Source organism: Thalassophryne amazonica, chromosome 1 (assembly GCF_902500255.1).
Source record: "Thalassophryne amazonica chromosome 1, fThaAma1.1, whole genome shotgun sequence".
Lineage (NCBI taxonomy): Eukaryota > Metazoa > Chordata > Actinopteri > Batrachoidiformes > Batrachoididae > Thalassophryne > Thalassophryne amazonica.
Window position 1 is genome coordinate 125,533,614 of NC_047103.1, and position 16,350 is coordinate 125,549,963.

The following is a 16,350-nucleotide window of genomic DNA, read 5'->3' on the forward strand; positions in this document are numbered from 1 at the left end:
GAATCATCTCTCTCAACCTTCAAGAAGCAAGTAAAGACTCTCCTTTTTCATGACTATTTACTGCACTGATGCTTGAGCTGGCCCAGACCTGGGGTAGACTCTAAGGCATGTTGTGTGTTGGGTTTGTGGGTGTGTGTGTGTATGTGTGTCTACTCTACTTAACCCTGTGTTAATGTACTTAAATTAAAAAAGAAAAAAGGAAAAGAAAAAAAAGAAAAAAAAAAAAACTAACCCCATTTGGCATTTGCACCTATTGTTCTGTATATTTCCTGTGCACTTTGTATTTGCAAGTGTTATATGCTATGATTATGTCCTCGATTGTAAGTCGCTTTGGATAAAAGCGTCTGCCAAATGTAATGTAATTCACTGTCGATTTTGCAAGTTTTCCCACCTACAATGAATGGAGAGGTCTGTAATTTTTATCTTTACACTTCAGCTGTGACAGACAGAATCTAAATAATAATAATAATCATCATCATCATAATAATCATAATAATAATAAGAAAATAATTAATTTGCATTTTATTGCATGAAATAAGTCTTTGATCACTTACCAACCAGCAAGAATTCTGGATCTCACAGCCAGGCTTCTGGCTCTCTTCATTAAGAAGCCCTCTTATTCTCCACTCTTTACCTGTATTAATTGCACCTGTTGGAACTCATTACCTGTTTAAAAGACACCTGTCCACACAATCAATCACACTCCGACCTATCCACCATGGCCAAGACCAAAGAACTGTCTAAGGACACCAGGGACAAAAAGGCTGGGATGGGCTACAGGACAACAGGCAAGCAGCTTGGTGAGAAGGCAACAACTGTTGGCACAATTAATAGAAAATGGAAGAAACACAAGATGACTGCCAATCTTCCTTGTTCTGGGGCTCCATGCAAGATCTCACCTCATGGGGTAAGGATGATTCTGAGAAAGCCCAGAACTACACGGAAGGACCTGGTCAAAGACTTGAATGAGAGCTGGGACCACAGTCACAAAGATTACATTAGTAACACACGATGCTGTCATGGTTTAAAATCCAGCAGGGCAGCAAGGTCCCCCTGCTCATGCCAGCACATGTCCAGGCCCCGTTCGAAGTTCACCAGTGACCATCTGGATGATCCAGAGGAGACATGGGAGAAGGTCATGTGGTCCGATGAGACCTAAATAGAGCTTTTTGGTATCAACTCCACTCACCGTGTTTGGAGGATGACAACAACCGTGAAACATGGGGGTGGAAACATCATTTTTGCGGGTGCTTTTCTGCAAAGGGTACAGGATGACTGCACGGTATTGAAGGGAGAATGGATGGAGTCACGTTTCTTGAGATTTTAGCAAAACAACCTCCTTTCGTCAGTAAGAGTATTGAAGATGGGTCATGGCGATGGGTCATGGCTGGGTCTTCCAGCATGACAATGACCCCAAACACACAGCCAGGGCAACTAAGAAGGGGCTCCATAAGAAGCATTTCAAGGTCCTGGAGTGGCCTGGCCAGTCTCCAGACCTGAACTCAATAGACAATTTTTGGAGGGAACTGATACTCAAAACCTGAAAGATGTGGAGAAGATCTCTGTGGTGGCATCAAATGTGCAAAATACCTGCTACAGTGTTTACAATCTTGGCCAAGAACTACAGGAAACGTCTGACCTCTGTAATTGCAAACAAAGGCTTCTGTACCAAATACTTATTTCATGCAATGAAATGCAAATTAATTATTGAAAAATCATACAATGCCATTTTATGATTTTTTTATTTTATTAGGATTTTGTCTCTCACAGGTGAAGTGTACCTACAATACAAATTACAGACCTCTCCATTCTTTGTAGGTTGGAGGACTTGCAAAATCAACAGTGGGTCAAATACTTAGTTGCCTCACTGTAAGGTCTTCATGGATTGTGATCAAACATGATACTGTAGATTATATGTTGTTATGACCTTGTACAAGTTCGAGTTTTAGTTTGGAAATTCATATATTAATAGCCAAGTGGCCTCTGTATGCCTGCATGCTTGCATGCGTGTGTGCGTGCATGTGTATAACTTTGATCACGGACAAACTGGGGAGAGATGACATTTGTCCTTTGGTATGCTTATGTATTTTGGGTCAAGGATGATCACCGCCAAAATGGAATGTTGATAGGACTGATATTTTTGGAGAAACTATATTGGCTCACAAAACTGAACATTGGATGTTGACAGTTACATTTTGGACTCGCACTTTATTCCAGCAGGGGTCGGTAAATCATCTATGTATTAAAAGTGAAGTGGTGTGTGTGTGTGTGCGTGCGTGCGTGGTTTTATTTAGTAAGTTAAATGTAAGTACATGATATAATTGTAAATACATTAAAAATACATATGTGTCATCCATATATGACACAAGAAATACATAGATTTTTGTATGCCACATTAATTCTGGATTCACATCAGAATTAATGTGTGCCATTAATTCTGGCACACATTAATTCTGATGTGTGCCAGAATTACGGTAAACAAGTAATAATTGTGGACTAATTGCTGTCTGAGGTAACTGGAGTGTAAACGTAATTTCTCCATTGTGAGATCAATAAAGTATCTATCTATCTATCTAAACACTTATTTCCACTGTGGTCCATTTAAAAATCAAATGACAAAATAGAAGGAATAATAATAATAATAATAATAATAATAATAATAATAGTGTGTATATGATAACAAGAACCTAAACAATTTATAAATACAACTTACTTAATACTTAAGAAAGTAAATTAACATTAAAAAATTCTGTAATTAACAGTAAATAAAAGGGTTGAGTTCTTCCTCGTGTAAAACATGTTGAGGTCTAGGTTCTAAAAACATTCTAGACTCGCACACCATTCCAACTCATTACAGAAACTTTGCATAATTTATTTTGTTTGTTTTGTTTTTGCTTGACATAAAAAAACTTTATTTTGAAAACACATCCGACAGTCACCATACTTTAAAGTATTCTTTATTCTTGGAAAATTAAATTGGACTTTATTGTTTTTTTTTCTCTATACATTATAACTTTCATTTTTATTGTTCTGCCTGACAAAATAATTCTCACAATAACACCTAATAGCTCTTTTGCCCTGGGAATTTAAGTATTTAATTTGTAAACGAAGAAAATTGTACAAAACTACAACTCCTTCGAATAAAACTACAATTCCCTAACTGTCACGGCTTATTTTTTTTACATCCGGTTCCGGTTTATAGTAGCGAGGTTGAAGTATATCCCTTGGTGTCAAGTTGAAGACAGTGAAATTAAACGTTTGAATATCACTCTTCTTTTTTTATTTTACTGTTTAAATGCGGTCGAATGTTCGTAGTTCGATGTGTTAGGCTCTGCGTCTTTGGCAGCCGTGTAGGAAGACGGTGGACACCACTTACGCGGCACAGCAGTGTCAGACGTGCTAACCATGCTAACCTGCTTCCAGAGGAGCTGCAGCACTGCGGGGCTGCAGCCACAAAACGCTTCTGTCACACTGATTTTGCAGATTTGTACAAGAATGAGTCGGTGCAGAGGTATCTCCAGCAGCTCATGGAGGAATATGGGGAAGTCAGTAAGAAACTGCAGTATGCACATCTCAGCGACTCGGAGAGAAAATTGCTGATGAAGAAACGCACAAAGCTGCTGCCACTGGCGAATGTATTTCACAAAAGTGAGCAGGCTTTAAAAGACCTGCAGGAGGTTTCGTCAGTTCTGGATGGTGAGCATTTTTCTGTAGTCAGTGAGTTTGTTGTTTGATACATAAGAACTTTTGAAACGTTCGACTGTATACTTTGTGCGCATTATGTGGAAAGCTCCCAACACTGAACGCGTTTTTGCAAGAACTTAGCTTCAGTGAATTTCTGTACTCAGCCATCAGAAGTGCTGCTGTACACAATGAAAGTGTTGAACATATAGAATCGTTCAGACGTTATGGAGGCGTGAGATCACCAGACAGGGTTTTTTTTTTTTTTTTTTTTTCCTGATACCGATGCCTTGGTAGGGGAACGAAGGTCCAAGTTTGTGCTTTCTCTTTTTACCCTATGATTGTGAGACTTGAATGCTAATCTGATGTAAATTGTTGACTGGTTGTCTTTGATCCTAGGTACCTCTAGAGTGTCTTTGGTTACCACTTGAGTCAAATTAACATTTGCATAGGCAGACGCACAGGAGGAATGTCACGTGCAACAAGAATTTGGTATCATGGTGCATTTCTCTGGGCATGATCCAAGATGTAGGCGCCTACTTCAGACTTCAAACAACTTTATTGATCCAAAAAAAGGGCAATTACGTTTACACTCCAATTACCTCAGACAAGATACAGCAATTAATCCACAATTATTACTTGTTTACCGTAATAATGGCACACATCAAAATTAAAGACAGCACATATACATTTGACATTATGTGCACTGAACTTGAAGTATTCTGTCTTCCGAATTGAGGCAAAGTAGGTGAAGGCCACCGCAGGAGGGGCCCGCGCCGCCCAGCCTGGGGGTTGAAGGCTGCAGCAGTAACGCTGCCTTCGAGGTGGCAAGGAGGAAGCCAGGGTGGGGGGAGTGGAGAGACACGGGGGGGGGGGGTAAAAGGGATGGAGGGAGGGAGACATGCGTCGTGTGCAGATGAGTTAAATTTCTGTCAATTTCTGTCCGTGTGTGCGTAAAGTCTGACAGTTTCTGTCCGTGTCCGTGGGGAGATGAGAAGGGTGGGGGGGCGAATTCCTTCACCAAGGCTGTAGATCCTTCTGGGGGAAGAGCAGGGAATTTGGCCTTCAGGAGCCGATAAGGCCGCCATGTTGATGTTTGGCGGAGAGATACAGAATTCTATTTACTGCACCCCTGACCGTCGAGAGTCCAAATTTATGAAGAATATTCTCTGGTCCTCAGCAGTACATTTCTTTGCAATGCAGTGATTTGCTCCGACATTGAATCCATTTTGCGTTTGAGTTCAAGAGTTCACGCAGTCTGAGATTACACAGCATTGCCCAACTCATTAATTATGACGGACTGATGAGGGGACAAAATTCTGGAAGCAGCCATCTTGCTAATATTCCTGTGGGTCAGGGCAGCGCACAAACCAATCAGCACCAAACCTCCCACCATAAAAGCGAATACGAATGAATCCTCAACATCTTCCACAGAGAGTGGAGTCGTATGTCACACTCCATTCTCTCAGCCATCGAGAGCAAAGCCCGCTGGGTAGGTTCCATCAGGGCACGCAGGGTCCCCAAACCCTGATCTCCTTGTCGAAAACAAATGGTATCAATGGCGTTGAGAGACCAGCTGATCAATTCCATAGTTAATCCCAATCATAATTTGAAGAATTCACAGTCTGGTGAAGCTGGGACTTTGAAGGTCGGAGCAGAGATAGAGAGCAGAAAGGAGGAGAGGGGAGGAATGCGACCGTCCTTGCTGGAGGCCAAGCTGTTCTCCAAGCCTAAGCATTGACCCCAGCAGGTGGTGGAGACCAAGGGGATGTACACTTTACACCTGGCTGCATCAGAGAGATGGTTAGCTTCTAGAGGTGTAACCAGAGCAGTTGTCTACATGGGTGGTTGCCATCCAGGACTCAAAGTGATCCTGTGGTGAGGTGGATCTGGCCCAGAGCAGCACCAGTGCATGCACCCAAGACCTGACAAGACCTTCTGGTGTTGGAATGAGGTGCTAAACATGATGTGTCAGCTGTTGAGCAAGCTTAGAGATCTCCTTTAAGATAAAGCAATTTCTGACATTTTTTAACTTTGTGTTTTTAGATTGTTTTGGGTTTGTAAAAAGATTTTAATTGATTCTGTATTTACTTTGTTTAAACTGTCATGAGCTAAATAGCTATATAAGAGCTGTTTTGGTGCAATCAGAAAATACAGCATTAAAGGACATGCTGCACAGAATTCATAACAACTCAGATTTAGGGTAGGAGACACCATGTGATTATATACGTGTATTAATGTGTGCACTGCTGTGAACAGTCTTAAACATACGCCAATCAAAACAAACAGCTACGGAGACTGCCAAAAACAAAGTACTAATTTTTCCAAGTGTTTCCAGCAGCATTTATGCCACTATGGGCAAGCATGCCAGTGCGCTGTTGGATGGAGTTTAGACAAACTGTTGCTAACGTTACGAATGGAGCTTTGGGTTAGTTGTAACGTTTACATAAGTTTGATGCCGTGATGATTCATTTTTGAAGTGATAGCTGTGTTAACTTTGATGAAGTCACTGTAAAAGCAGCAGCCGCTCTTCTCTTTGAGAATACTTACTGTCTATTTGCCATGAATGCGGTCTGTTAAAAATAGTCTCTGCTAGAGGCACAGCTTTGTGCATGGTCATAAATGTTGTCATTGATGCCATAACTGTGAAAGTCTAAGGGCCCCTTCACACATAGTGCGAATTTGGTCGAAGTGCGCATGAAGCAGGAATCGTATGCAAAACGTATAAATTCATAGCTGCCTCAAATGCCTTGTACACCTGTTGCTACAATTATTAGCGCAGACCAGTGGCTGAAAGACAGTGTGCAGTGCGCAAGCCCATCAAACCCTCTCACAGCAGGTGCCGGCCAAATTCCAGCTGACACACACAAACATCTAACACCACTCGTTTGGCACTTTGAAAATGTGTGGCCATTCGCACTATCATCACGAAAACATTCAGCAGACAACCATTGTCAGCTGGATATGAAATTTATCTAAGTTCCCTACGACTGTGGAGTTGCCAAGTGCACGTGACGTGCCAGAGTGCCGGCTTCCCCCACAACACGCCAGCCACAGGATGAAATATGTCCAGCTGTCCACGGCATCAAGGTCCTGGCTGGAACCGTTGCACAAGGATGACGCCCGACATCCCCCTGTGGACAGATGGCCTCCTTGGTTCTGGTGTGCTGAAGCCCACTTCTGTGCATGGGCTGACCATGTGTGCACACGGCTCTTGCCCGCCAGCATGAGACGTTCGGTTTGGCCATTGTGGTCCTGATTTAGAAGGAAAAAGATAATCCCTGCTGACCATGAGCCATGGCTGCTGGGATCCCTCGGCCACTTCCATAAGTGCTGTGTCTCTCAGATTATCGCTGCTATTTTGGCACGCCCCAGGGCAGCCTGTGTGTGTCTCCCACAAGGAATGTCAGATCCTCATTTTTGTTTCCAATCACTCCCAATCTAGTTTCATGTGTCGTTTGCCCCTCACAAAGTTCTCTCACAATTCGCGTATGTTAGATAGAAAGTCCATTATCTCTAGAAAATAACATATTCCCAACTTTTTCCAATGTAAGAAATACAGCTGCATTTTTAGGCAGCCTGTAAAAACAGCATTGTGGTGGCGTTTCAGATACACATACACACAGCTGGGTTGAAAAGAGCATTGCAGAGAGAGCTTCATGTGCGCGTTCACAGTGGCAGTTATAACAGGATTAAAATAGCGTCCTGCTCCACAGATAGCAGACTTGGCACACATCAGGATCTGAAATCTGACAGACTATCTAAAAAAAAATTAAGAGTTTTGGGAAGAAGTGTGTCATCTCCTCTGTACGTACGGAGTACTGAACTAGGTGGTGAACGTGATGCTTGTTGACAATGGTAGGAAGTCCATTATCTCCTGATATAGTATTCCCAACTTTTTACAAGCATCTTCTCGCAGGTCCACTGATCTGAATGAATGCTGAGCCATCAGTTTGTATGACTGGTCAGTACTTACATTTGTTTCATTCTGGCTGTTATTGTGCTGCTGTTTTGCTCAGACTGATGTCACCCACCAAGAAATGCCGAGTAAAATGTTTTCTGGAATTGCACCTGCTGACTCACAGAGCGAGAGGTTTAATCAGCAATAAAACACAGGGAACACTAATCGTGACCACATGCACGGATAGACATAGAATCACAAATACTTTGATGTTGTGCTGTTGAACGGCACATTAAATAACATGAGATGTCATTTAAAATGCTTCTTGTTGACACTAGATTAGATGTGTCAGGGAGCCTGGAACAGATCCCTGCAAATATGCATATTTACTTCAGTAAATGTAAATAAATGTTTTAAACCATTCTAATTAGAAAGGCAACACCTTTCCTCAGTATTTGTCTGGTGGCGCTGAAGCATTACAGTAAGTCCACACACACGTTCACCCTTAATATATGTGTGTGTGTGTGTGTGTGTGTGTTTTTGTTTGTTTTTTATGAATACCAAAGAGATGGTAAAGTCTGTTTTCAAAATCATAGCAGAATATTTAGATCATTTTGCAAGTAGAGATTTGCCATTTAATTTGTATGGCTGTCCAAATTAACTTGAACAAAATCTACTGATGAACATGTGACTTGCAGCAGCAGATTGTCCGTTTATGCTGCATGGTGTTGGCAAGTTATTCTGAGCAGAAGCTGCCATAGCCAGATTGGTTTTTGCTAAATGTCATTGCATGAAGAAGTCATCACAATGCTGCAGAACAGTGGCCATGACAAAAATGATTTTCACAAATAAAATGTGTTAAATTAATACATTTATGGTTGTACTTGTCACAGAATTTTTTTGCTGACACTGTTCTGTTACACATGATGTCATGACATAACAAATGAAGTGAAACAAGCAAGATGTGCTTATTAGTGTAGATTTTTAAATTTAATGCATTTTCCAGGGTATCTGCAGACCCAACAGGAGAGAGACAATGGAGAGTTTATATGAATCAGTACATCATTTGTATCCAAACTGCATCAGTGATGTTAGCATAATCCCTGTGAAAGACTGGCGTCCTGTCCAGGGTGCACCCTGCCTCACACCCTTCCACAGTGAGGCTTACAGAAAATTGAGGGATGCATAACTGTTCAGGAAACATGCTAATATAATGTTTTACTTTGCACTTGATTGCAGGTTCTTCTGGGGCCACAGAGGAAGATGCACATTTGACAGAGCTGTTGAAAGAGGAGGAAGCTCAGATTTCTCACAAGATTTTGACTTTAAGAAGAGATGTAAGAACACCGACTCATAACCAGACATTTGTAGAAAAGTATGTGGAGTGATACAATATCTGACTGTTTTTTTTTTTTTCCTCCAGCTTATCAAGGCTCTTGTGCCCACTGACCCATTGGACTCCAGTAACATTGTGCTGGAGGTTGTGTCAGGACGAACAACAGGAGGTAAGTGTTACATACCATTTTTTTAAAAATTTGTAATTATTACAGACTTCTTTGCAGTGAATGTTCACTTTTAGATACATTCTGTGCAGATGTTTGTGCAGACTTCCCACTTCTGAAAAGCAGCGAAGCAATGAACCAACAAAGCAGGGGCAGAGCACTACTCTGATGCTTCAAACTTCAAGAACAGCCATTACAGAAGCGGTTGATTACAGACCTGCTGCAGGGTCTGCAATCAGCGTAAAGAAATTATCATTTTCCTGATCATTTCCTGTACAATATCTGTAACCATGTGCAATATTTCAAGTGCAATATTATTCCGCAGTTGTAAATAGTTCTCGTTTTACATTTTACTTTGGTCCACATTTTATTTAGTTGTACATATACAGTATTTAAATAATTTATTGTTTATATTCATTATCTTTTATTTGGCTAACAATTACTCGCACCTCGGAAAAGCACCTTTTGGAGCTGCACTCAAATCTCGTTGCATTGCAAATTACAGTGACTACGTTTACATGCTGTTAATATTCGGCTTAAGGTCAATATTCCGGTTTCTGAATCATTAAGAATAACCCATTTACATGCTTAAGCAGACAGAGTTACTCCTGTATACATGGTCACTGGTATCATTTGGAATATCCCCATCTAAACAGCGACGCATGGACAACGTCCAGACGCACGGAGAATGTCATGACGCAAATATGCGTCATTTCCGTTTCTTCTTCCTCTTTCTACCGTCAATAAAAGACATTATATTCATGTCTTTCACAATACTAATGAAGTATTCGGTTTCCTCCTCGCTCCAAAAGTGTGGTGCTGTGCTGTCGTGTCTGGATTTCGCCATACTTCTTTACCTCTGCTTCTGTAGTGTCCGGTGGGTTGCGCGTGCCGCATACAAGTGGTTGCCGTACTCAAAAGACCAAGATTCCTTGCAGATAGGACATGCGCAGAACACAAAATAATGTTCCTTTCTATGGGGATATTCTGACATGCGTTTTATATGACCTGATATTCAGGTTAGAAAAGGAGTAACCCAGGGATCATATTTGGGTTTTTAAAAACTGGAATATGAGCATATTCGGGTTTTTGCGGGTTGTTTACATGGCCGTGCGCAACCGGGTTATTGCTAATATTCTGGTTATGAAAGGGTTATTGGTTGCATGTAAACGTAGTCAATGATTCTGATTCTGATTCAAACACCCTCAAAAACAATGGCTGCTCTGAAGGACCGATAAGGGAATTGTTAAGCAAAAAGGCTATTGATGTCGGTGGATCAAATAATTTAACGATTCTCGAAAAGAACCAGTTCTCAATACCCCCCAAAGAACTCTGGCACCCCCCGGGGGAGAGGGCTCACACTTTGAAAACCACTGGTCTACTCCATACAGATTTACCATAGAGTGTCATACTGTTTGTATTTCTTCATAATTGATGTAAATAAAGTCCGAGAGACATTCATTGACTTGGAAATGTTCATGTATCAATCCCCTGACTTGTGTAAAGAAAACTGGTAATCAAACTGATTATTTACAGGTATTATACCGAAAGGTCCCACTACGTTTGCAACCTATCATCTTGGCTTTTATATTTGTAATTAATTTAGATCAAGTTGTGGAGATTTGCTTTCAATTTGAGTTTAATGAAGATAGCTTTAGAATTGTATTTTATTTTTATTTATTATTTATTATATAGTTTGTATTTCAAATGGCATAAACAAATTAAAATGTGTGAAATACCAAGTATGTTCCAATACTTTTGGAGGGCGCTGTATGCATGTTCCATCTTTCAAGTCATGCAAATATTCTTACCATTGCACTCAAACAGTCATTATTAATATCTGAACAAAGATCAACTGTCAGTTTAATTTTATTTTCATTTATATAGCGCCAAATCACAGCAAGGTTACCTCAAGGCATTTCACACAAGTAAGGTCTATCCTTACCAACCCCCAGAGCCCTCCACTTGGGCCATGCTACAGACACAAATTACGAAACAATTCACAAAACGAACATACAGGAAATGTTGCCTGTGTACAGGACAGTTTCCGGAATAGACACCACACTCATCTCTGGAAGGAGCCGCACCTCAAACAGAGAGAAAAGGAAAAAGCAGAAGGAAGCATTAGAAAGACAACAAATACATTGTAATTTGTCAGCATTAAGCAACAAGAAAAACAGAACAAATACTAAGGTAAATGCCAGCTACTAGCCCTAAGCTTCACTAAAAGACCCAGAATTTAGATAAAGTTGAGGCTGCGGACTGCTCCATTTCTTAATAAAATGAATTAAAAGAGTAAAAAGTATAGAAACATACTATGCCAGTATACTAGCCTTACAAAAGGGAAAATAAGTGGGTCTTAAGTCTGGACTTAAAAGTCTACAGAATCTGACTGTTTTATTGACACAGGGAAATTATTCCACAGAACAGGGGCAAGATAAGAGAAACCTCTGTGACCTGCAGACTTTTTATTCAGCCTAGGGAAACATGAGAATGCAAAGCCCGGGCCGGTACTTAGGGTTTAATTAGGTCAGCTAGGTAGGGAGGTGCCAGTTCTTGAACAATTTTATAGGCTAGGAGCAGAACCTTAAAATCTCATCTCATTGGGACAGGAAGGCAGTGAAAAGATGACAAAATGGCATTTTAATTTAGTTCATTATAGAGATTAATAGATCAGTTTCTACAACCCCAATTCCAATGAAGTTGGAATATTGTGTAAAATGTAAATAAAAACAGAATACAATGATTTGCAAATCCTCTTCAACCTATATTCAATTGAATACACCACAAAGACAAGATATTTAATGTTCAAACTGATAAACTTTATTGTTTTTGTGCAAATATTTGCTCATTTTGAAATGGATGCCTGTAACACGTTTCAAAAAAGCTGGGACAGTGGTATGTTTACCACTGTGTTACATCACCTTTCCTTCTAACAACGCTCAATAAGTGTTTGGGAACTGAGGACACTAATTGTTGAAGCTTTGTAGGTGGAATTCTTTCCCATTCATGCTTGATGTACAACTTCTGTTGTTCAAAAGTCCGGGGTCTCCACGCTGTTGTAACGTGCAGAATGTGGCTTGGCATTGTCTTGCTGAAATAAGCAGGGACGTCCCTGAAAAAGATGTTCCTTGGATGGCAGCATGTGTTGCTCCAAAACCTGGATGTACCTTTCAGCATTGATGGTGCCATCACAGATGTGTAAGTTGCCCATGATGTGTAAGTTGCCCATGCTATGGGCACTAACACACTCCCATACTATCACAGATGCTGGCTTTTGAACTTTGCGCTGGTAACAATCTGGGTGGTCTTTCCTCTTTTGTCCGGAGGACACGGCGTCCATGATTTCCAAAACCAATTTGAAATTTGGACTCATCAGACCACAGCACACTTTTCCAATTTGTGTCTGTCCATTTCAAATGAGCTCGGGCCCAGAGAAGGTGGCGGTGTTTCTGGATGTTGTTGATGTATGGCTTTTGCTTTGCATGGTAGCGTTTTAACTTGTACTTGTAGATGTAGCGACGAACTGTGTTAACTGACAATGGTTTTCTGAAGTGTTCCTGAAACCACACGGTAAGATCCTTAACAACATGCTGCCATCCAAGGAACGTCTTTTTCAGGGACGTCCCTGCTTATTTCAGCAAGACAATGCCAAGCCACATTCTGCACAAGTTACAACAGCGTGGAGACCCCGGACTTTTGAACAACTGAAGTTGTACATCAAGCATGAATGGGAAAGAATTCCACCTACAAAGCTTCAACAATTAGTGTCCTCAGTTCCCAAACACTTATTGAGTGTTGTTAGAAGGAAAGGTGATGTAACACAGTGGTAAACATACCACTGTCCCAGCTTTTTTGAAACGTGTTACAGGCATCCATTTCAAAATGAGCAAATATTTGCACAAAAACAATAAAGTTTATCAGTTTGAACATTAAATATCTTGTCTTTGTGGTGTATTCAGTTGAATACAAGTTGAAGAGGATTTGAAAATCATTATATTCTGTTTTAATTTACATTTCACACAACATCCCAACTTCATTGGAATTGGGGTTGTAGACCATAACTGAAAAAAACAACTTGATCGCTTCATAGATATCCTGCCCAGTCCACAGCTGCACAAAGGCAGTTTCAGGTTATCACTCAGTAATAAAATGATTGTAAAAACCTGTTTAAATGCAAACCGGTTTGTTATAAATGGAAGAATACCACCTAAAATATTATGTAATCTATTTTTTTTTTAGTATTTAATTTACAAATATCAAACACATTCCCTAAATTATTTTATTTTTTTCAAACTATTTTAATTACATTACAATTAATTATTTAATGTAAGAAATCGTTACAGGAAAACTTTAGGGGGTGTATGAGAACTTTTCCTATTGCTGCCACACCAGAGAACTTTTGTGCACTGTCCCACAGAAAATGCACATTATGAGGAATAAAAAAAAAAAAAAAAAAGCCTTATGGGGTGAAACAGCAAGTGATTCTCTTTTCTTGCCCTCAATAACAGACGATAGTCCGGAAACGACTTTAATCAGTAGAAAAGTGACTCACGATTGACATCTTAAAATGGCTTTGACTGAGGTTGATAAAATAAAGGAGCATTTCTCTAGGTTAATTGTGGACCTGCAGCAGGTCCACAAACAACCTAGAGAAATGATCATTTTCCTGCTACACACCCCCAGAAACAGCATAATGGCCCAACTGCAGTGTAATTTTTTTCAGGCAGCAGTGTAACTGCCGTTACGCTGTTATAATGCTGGAGAGAACCCAGAGTATGTGTAACTACAGTTACAGCTCAGTCCACTGATGCATGTTCATCATCAACAAAATTATTTTTTTTCCATCCAAAATTAAACATAATTTTTTTGTGTGTGGTTATAGGTGACATCTGTCAGCAGTTCACCAGAGAAATGTTTGAAATGTATCAGGGCTTTGCCCACTACAAAAACTGGGACTTTGATGTCATAAACTACACACCTTCTGATGTGGGTAAGATATAATTGTCTTTTTTTTAACAAGTGTCACCTCCAGCTTCTGCCATATATCTGTTTTTCTATCTTATCTGGCTAACTAGTTGACTGTGGACAGCAATGCAAGATGCCATGTCCAGTAGCCAGCAGCTGAAACATGACGAAATTACAGTATGCAATATTTAATATGTTGACACTCTTGTGTTCCGATGTACCTGCCAGGATAGGCAGTTTTGTAAATATTTTCATTTGCATTTGCAAGCACTCTTGGTGCAGACTAAGTTTATATTATTTTGCCAAACTGCATAAAATAAGTATAATTCGCCTCACCGCTGTACATGAGGAGGAAAAAAGCCCACACATTACGCTCAGATTTGATCCAGCAGTCACGGGCATCAGGCAGGATACATCCCAGATGGTGGAGCAGATACAAATTTAACGGATGAAGAATTTCTGCTTTTACTTCCATCAGGCATCTTGTTGGGCAGCAAGGGGCCCTTGAAGTGAATCTGTTGGTTTTTATTTTACATTCTCTTCATTTTTCCCCACTAAAACCATAAAGAGCATATGTCTGTGGATAGTATTTACCTTTTTATGTTAAACTAATCTGTTATGGTCTTCTGAAACATGTATTTTATAACTTTAAAATTGGAGCGATGCTAATGTGTTAGCATGTGTATGGCATTTTCAGTGTTAAAGTTAGCATTAAGCTGTCGCCTGGCAGCACGTTTGTGTGCATTTGTGTTCAGTGTAATTAGTATAATTAAAGACTCAGCATTTGTTGATGTAAAAGAGTCAAATGCATTACAAATTGTAATTTTTTTTTCATTTATTTTTATTTATATATTGTAGTTTCACAGTGATCATCACACTGAACATCTCAAACTTACCTGGTGACTCCTGGATGTTTACTGGCAAATTATTGGTTGAGTTAATAGGGTTTCAAAAAGAAATAGTTTGCATCTTGTGTCATTCTTAGTTATCATGATATTCGGTAACATACAGTGAGGAAAATAAGTATTTGAACACCCTGCGATTTTGCAATCTCTCCCACTTAGAAATCATGGAGGGGTCTGAAATTTTCATCTTCGGTGCATGTCCACAGTGAGAGACATAATCAACAAAAATCCGGAAATCACAATGTATGATTTTTTTTTTTTTCTTTTTTTTTTTTTTTTAATAATTGGGCAATTCTATGGCAACGGAATTACAACAGCAGCAAAATCTGGATATATGGCATCGAACCATGACAGATTTGCTCAGATTGTAATTCTGTTACCGTGGAATTGCCCATTTTGTATTTTACTGCTGCAAATAAGTATTTGAACTCCTACCAACCAGCAAGAATTCTGGCTCACACAGACCTGTTAATTTTTCTTCAAGAAGCCCTCTTATTCTGCACTCTTTACCTGTAATAATTGCACCTGTTTGAACTTGTTACCTGTATAAAAGACACCTGTTCACACACACAATCAATCACACTCCAACCTGTCCACCATAGCCAAGACCAAAGTGCTGTCTAAAGGACACCAGGGACAAAACTGTAGACCTGCACAAGGCTGGGATGGACTACAGGACAGCAGGCAAGCAGCTTGGTAGAAGACAACAACTGTTATGCTTATTTATTAGAAAGTGGAAGAAACACAAGATTACTGTCAGTCTCCCTCGGTCTGGGATTCCATGCAAGATCTCACTTTGTGGTTTAAGGATCATTCTGAGAAAGCTCAGAACTACACAGGAGGACCTGGTCAGTGACCTGAAGAGAGCTGGGACCACAGTCACAAACATTACATTAGTAATGGTTTAAAATCCAGCAGGGCAGCAAGGTCCCCCTGCTCAAGCCAGCACATGTCCAGGGCGGTTTGAAGTTCAACAGTGACCATCTGGATGATCCAGAGGAGGCATGGGAGAAGGTCATGTGGTCAGATGAGACCAGAATAGAGCTTTTTGGAATCCACTTACCATGTTTAGAGGATGAGAACAACCCCAAGAAAATCATCCCAACCGTGAAGCATCTTCCACCTAATTATTGATCATCACTTAGATATGATTGGGCTACGTGAAACCTGGCTTAAACCTACAGCTGTCCTCCCCTTAAATGAGGCCTGCCCACCAGCATATACATTTAGTCACGTCCCTCGTGATGCAAAGCAAGGCGGGGGTGTTGCTCTTATTTATAAATCTAGGTTTAGTATAGATAACATTCTGATCATTGGTGACTTTAACATTCATATAAATAAGCCTTCTGATCCCCTCTGCAAATCATTTATGGAAATTGTGGATGCATTAGGA

General features: G+C 40.2%; 1 protein-coding gene across 1 annotated transcript in view; it reads left to right on the forward strand.

Moving 5' to 3' along the window:
* mtrf1 (mitochondrial translational release factor 1) overlaps window positions 1-16,350 on the forward strand; it is an 80,823-nt gene that overhangs the window by 17,855 nt on the left and 46,618 nt on the right. Inside the window, exons 3-6 of the mRNA XM_034174230.1 lie at window positions 3,217-3,696; window positions 8,822-8,919; window positions 9,006-9,087; window positions 13,970-14,077. Of these exons, the coding sequence (XP_034030121.1) occupies window positions 3,306-3,696; window positions 8,822-8,919; window positions 9,006-9,087; window positions 13,970-14,077 (679 nt within the window). The 5' untranslated portion in view covers window positions 3,217-3,305. The remainder of the gene's footprint in view (window positions 1-3,216; window positions 3,697-8,821; window positions 8,920-9,005; window positions 9,088-13,969; window positions 14,078-16,350) is intronic.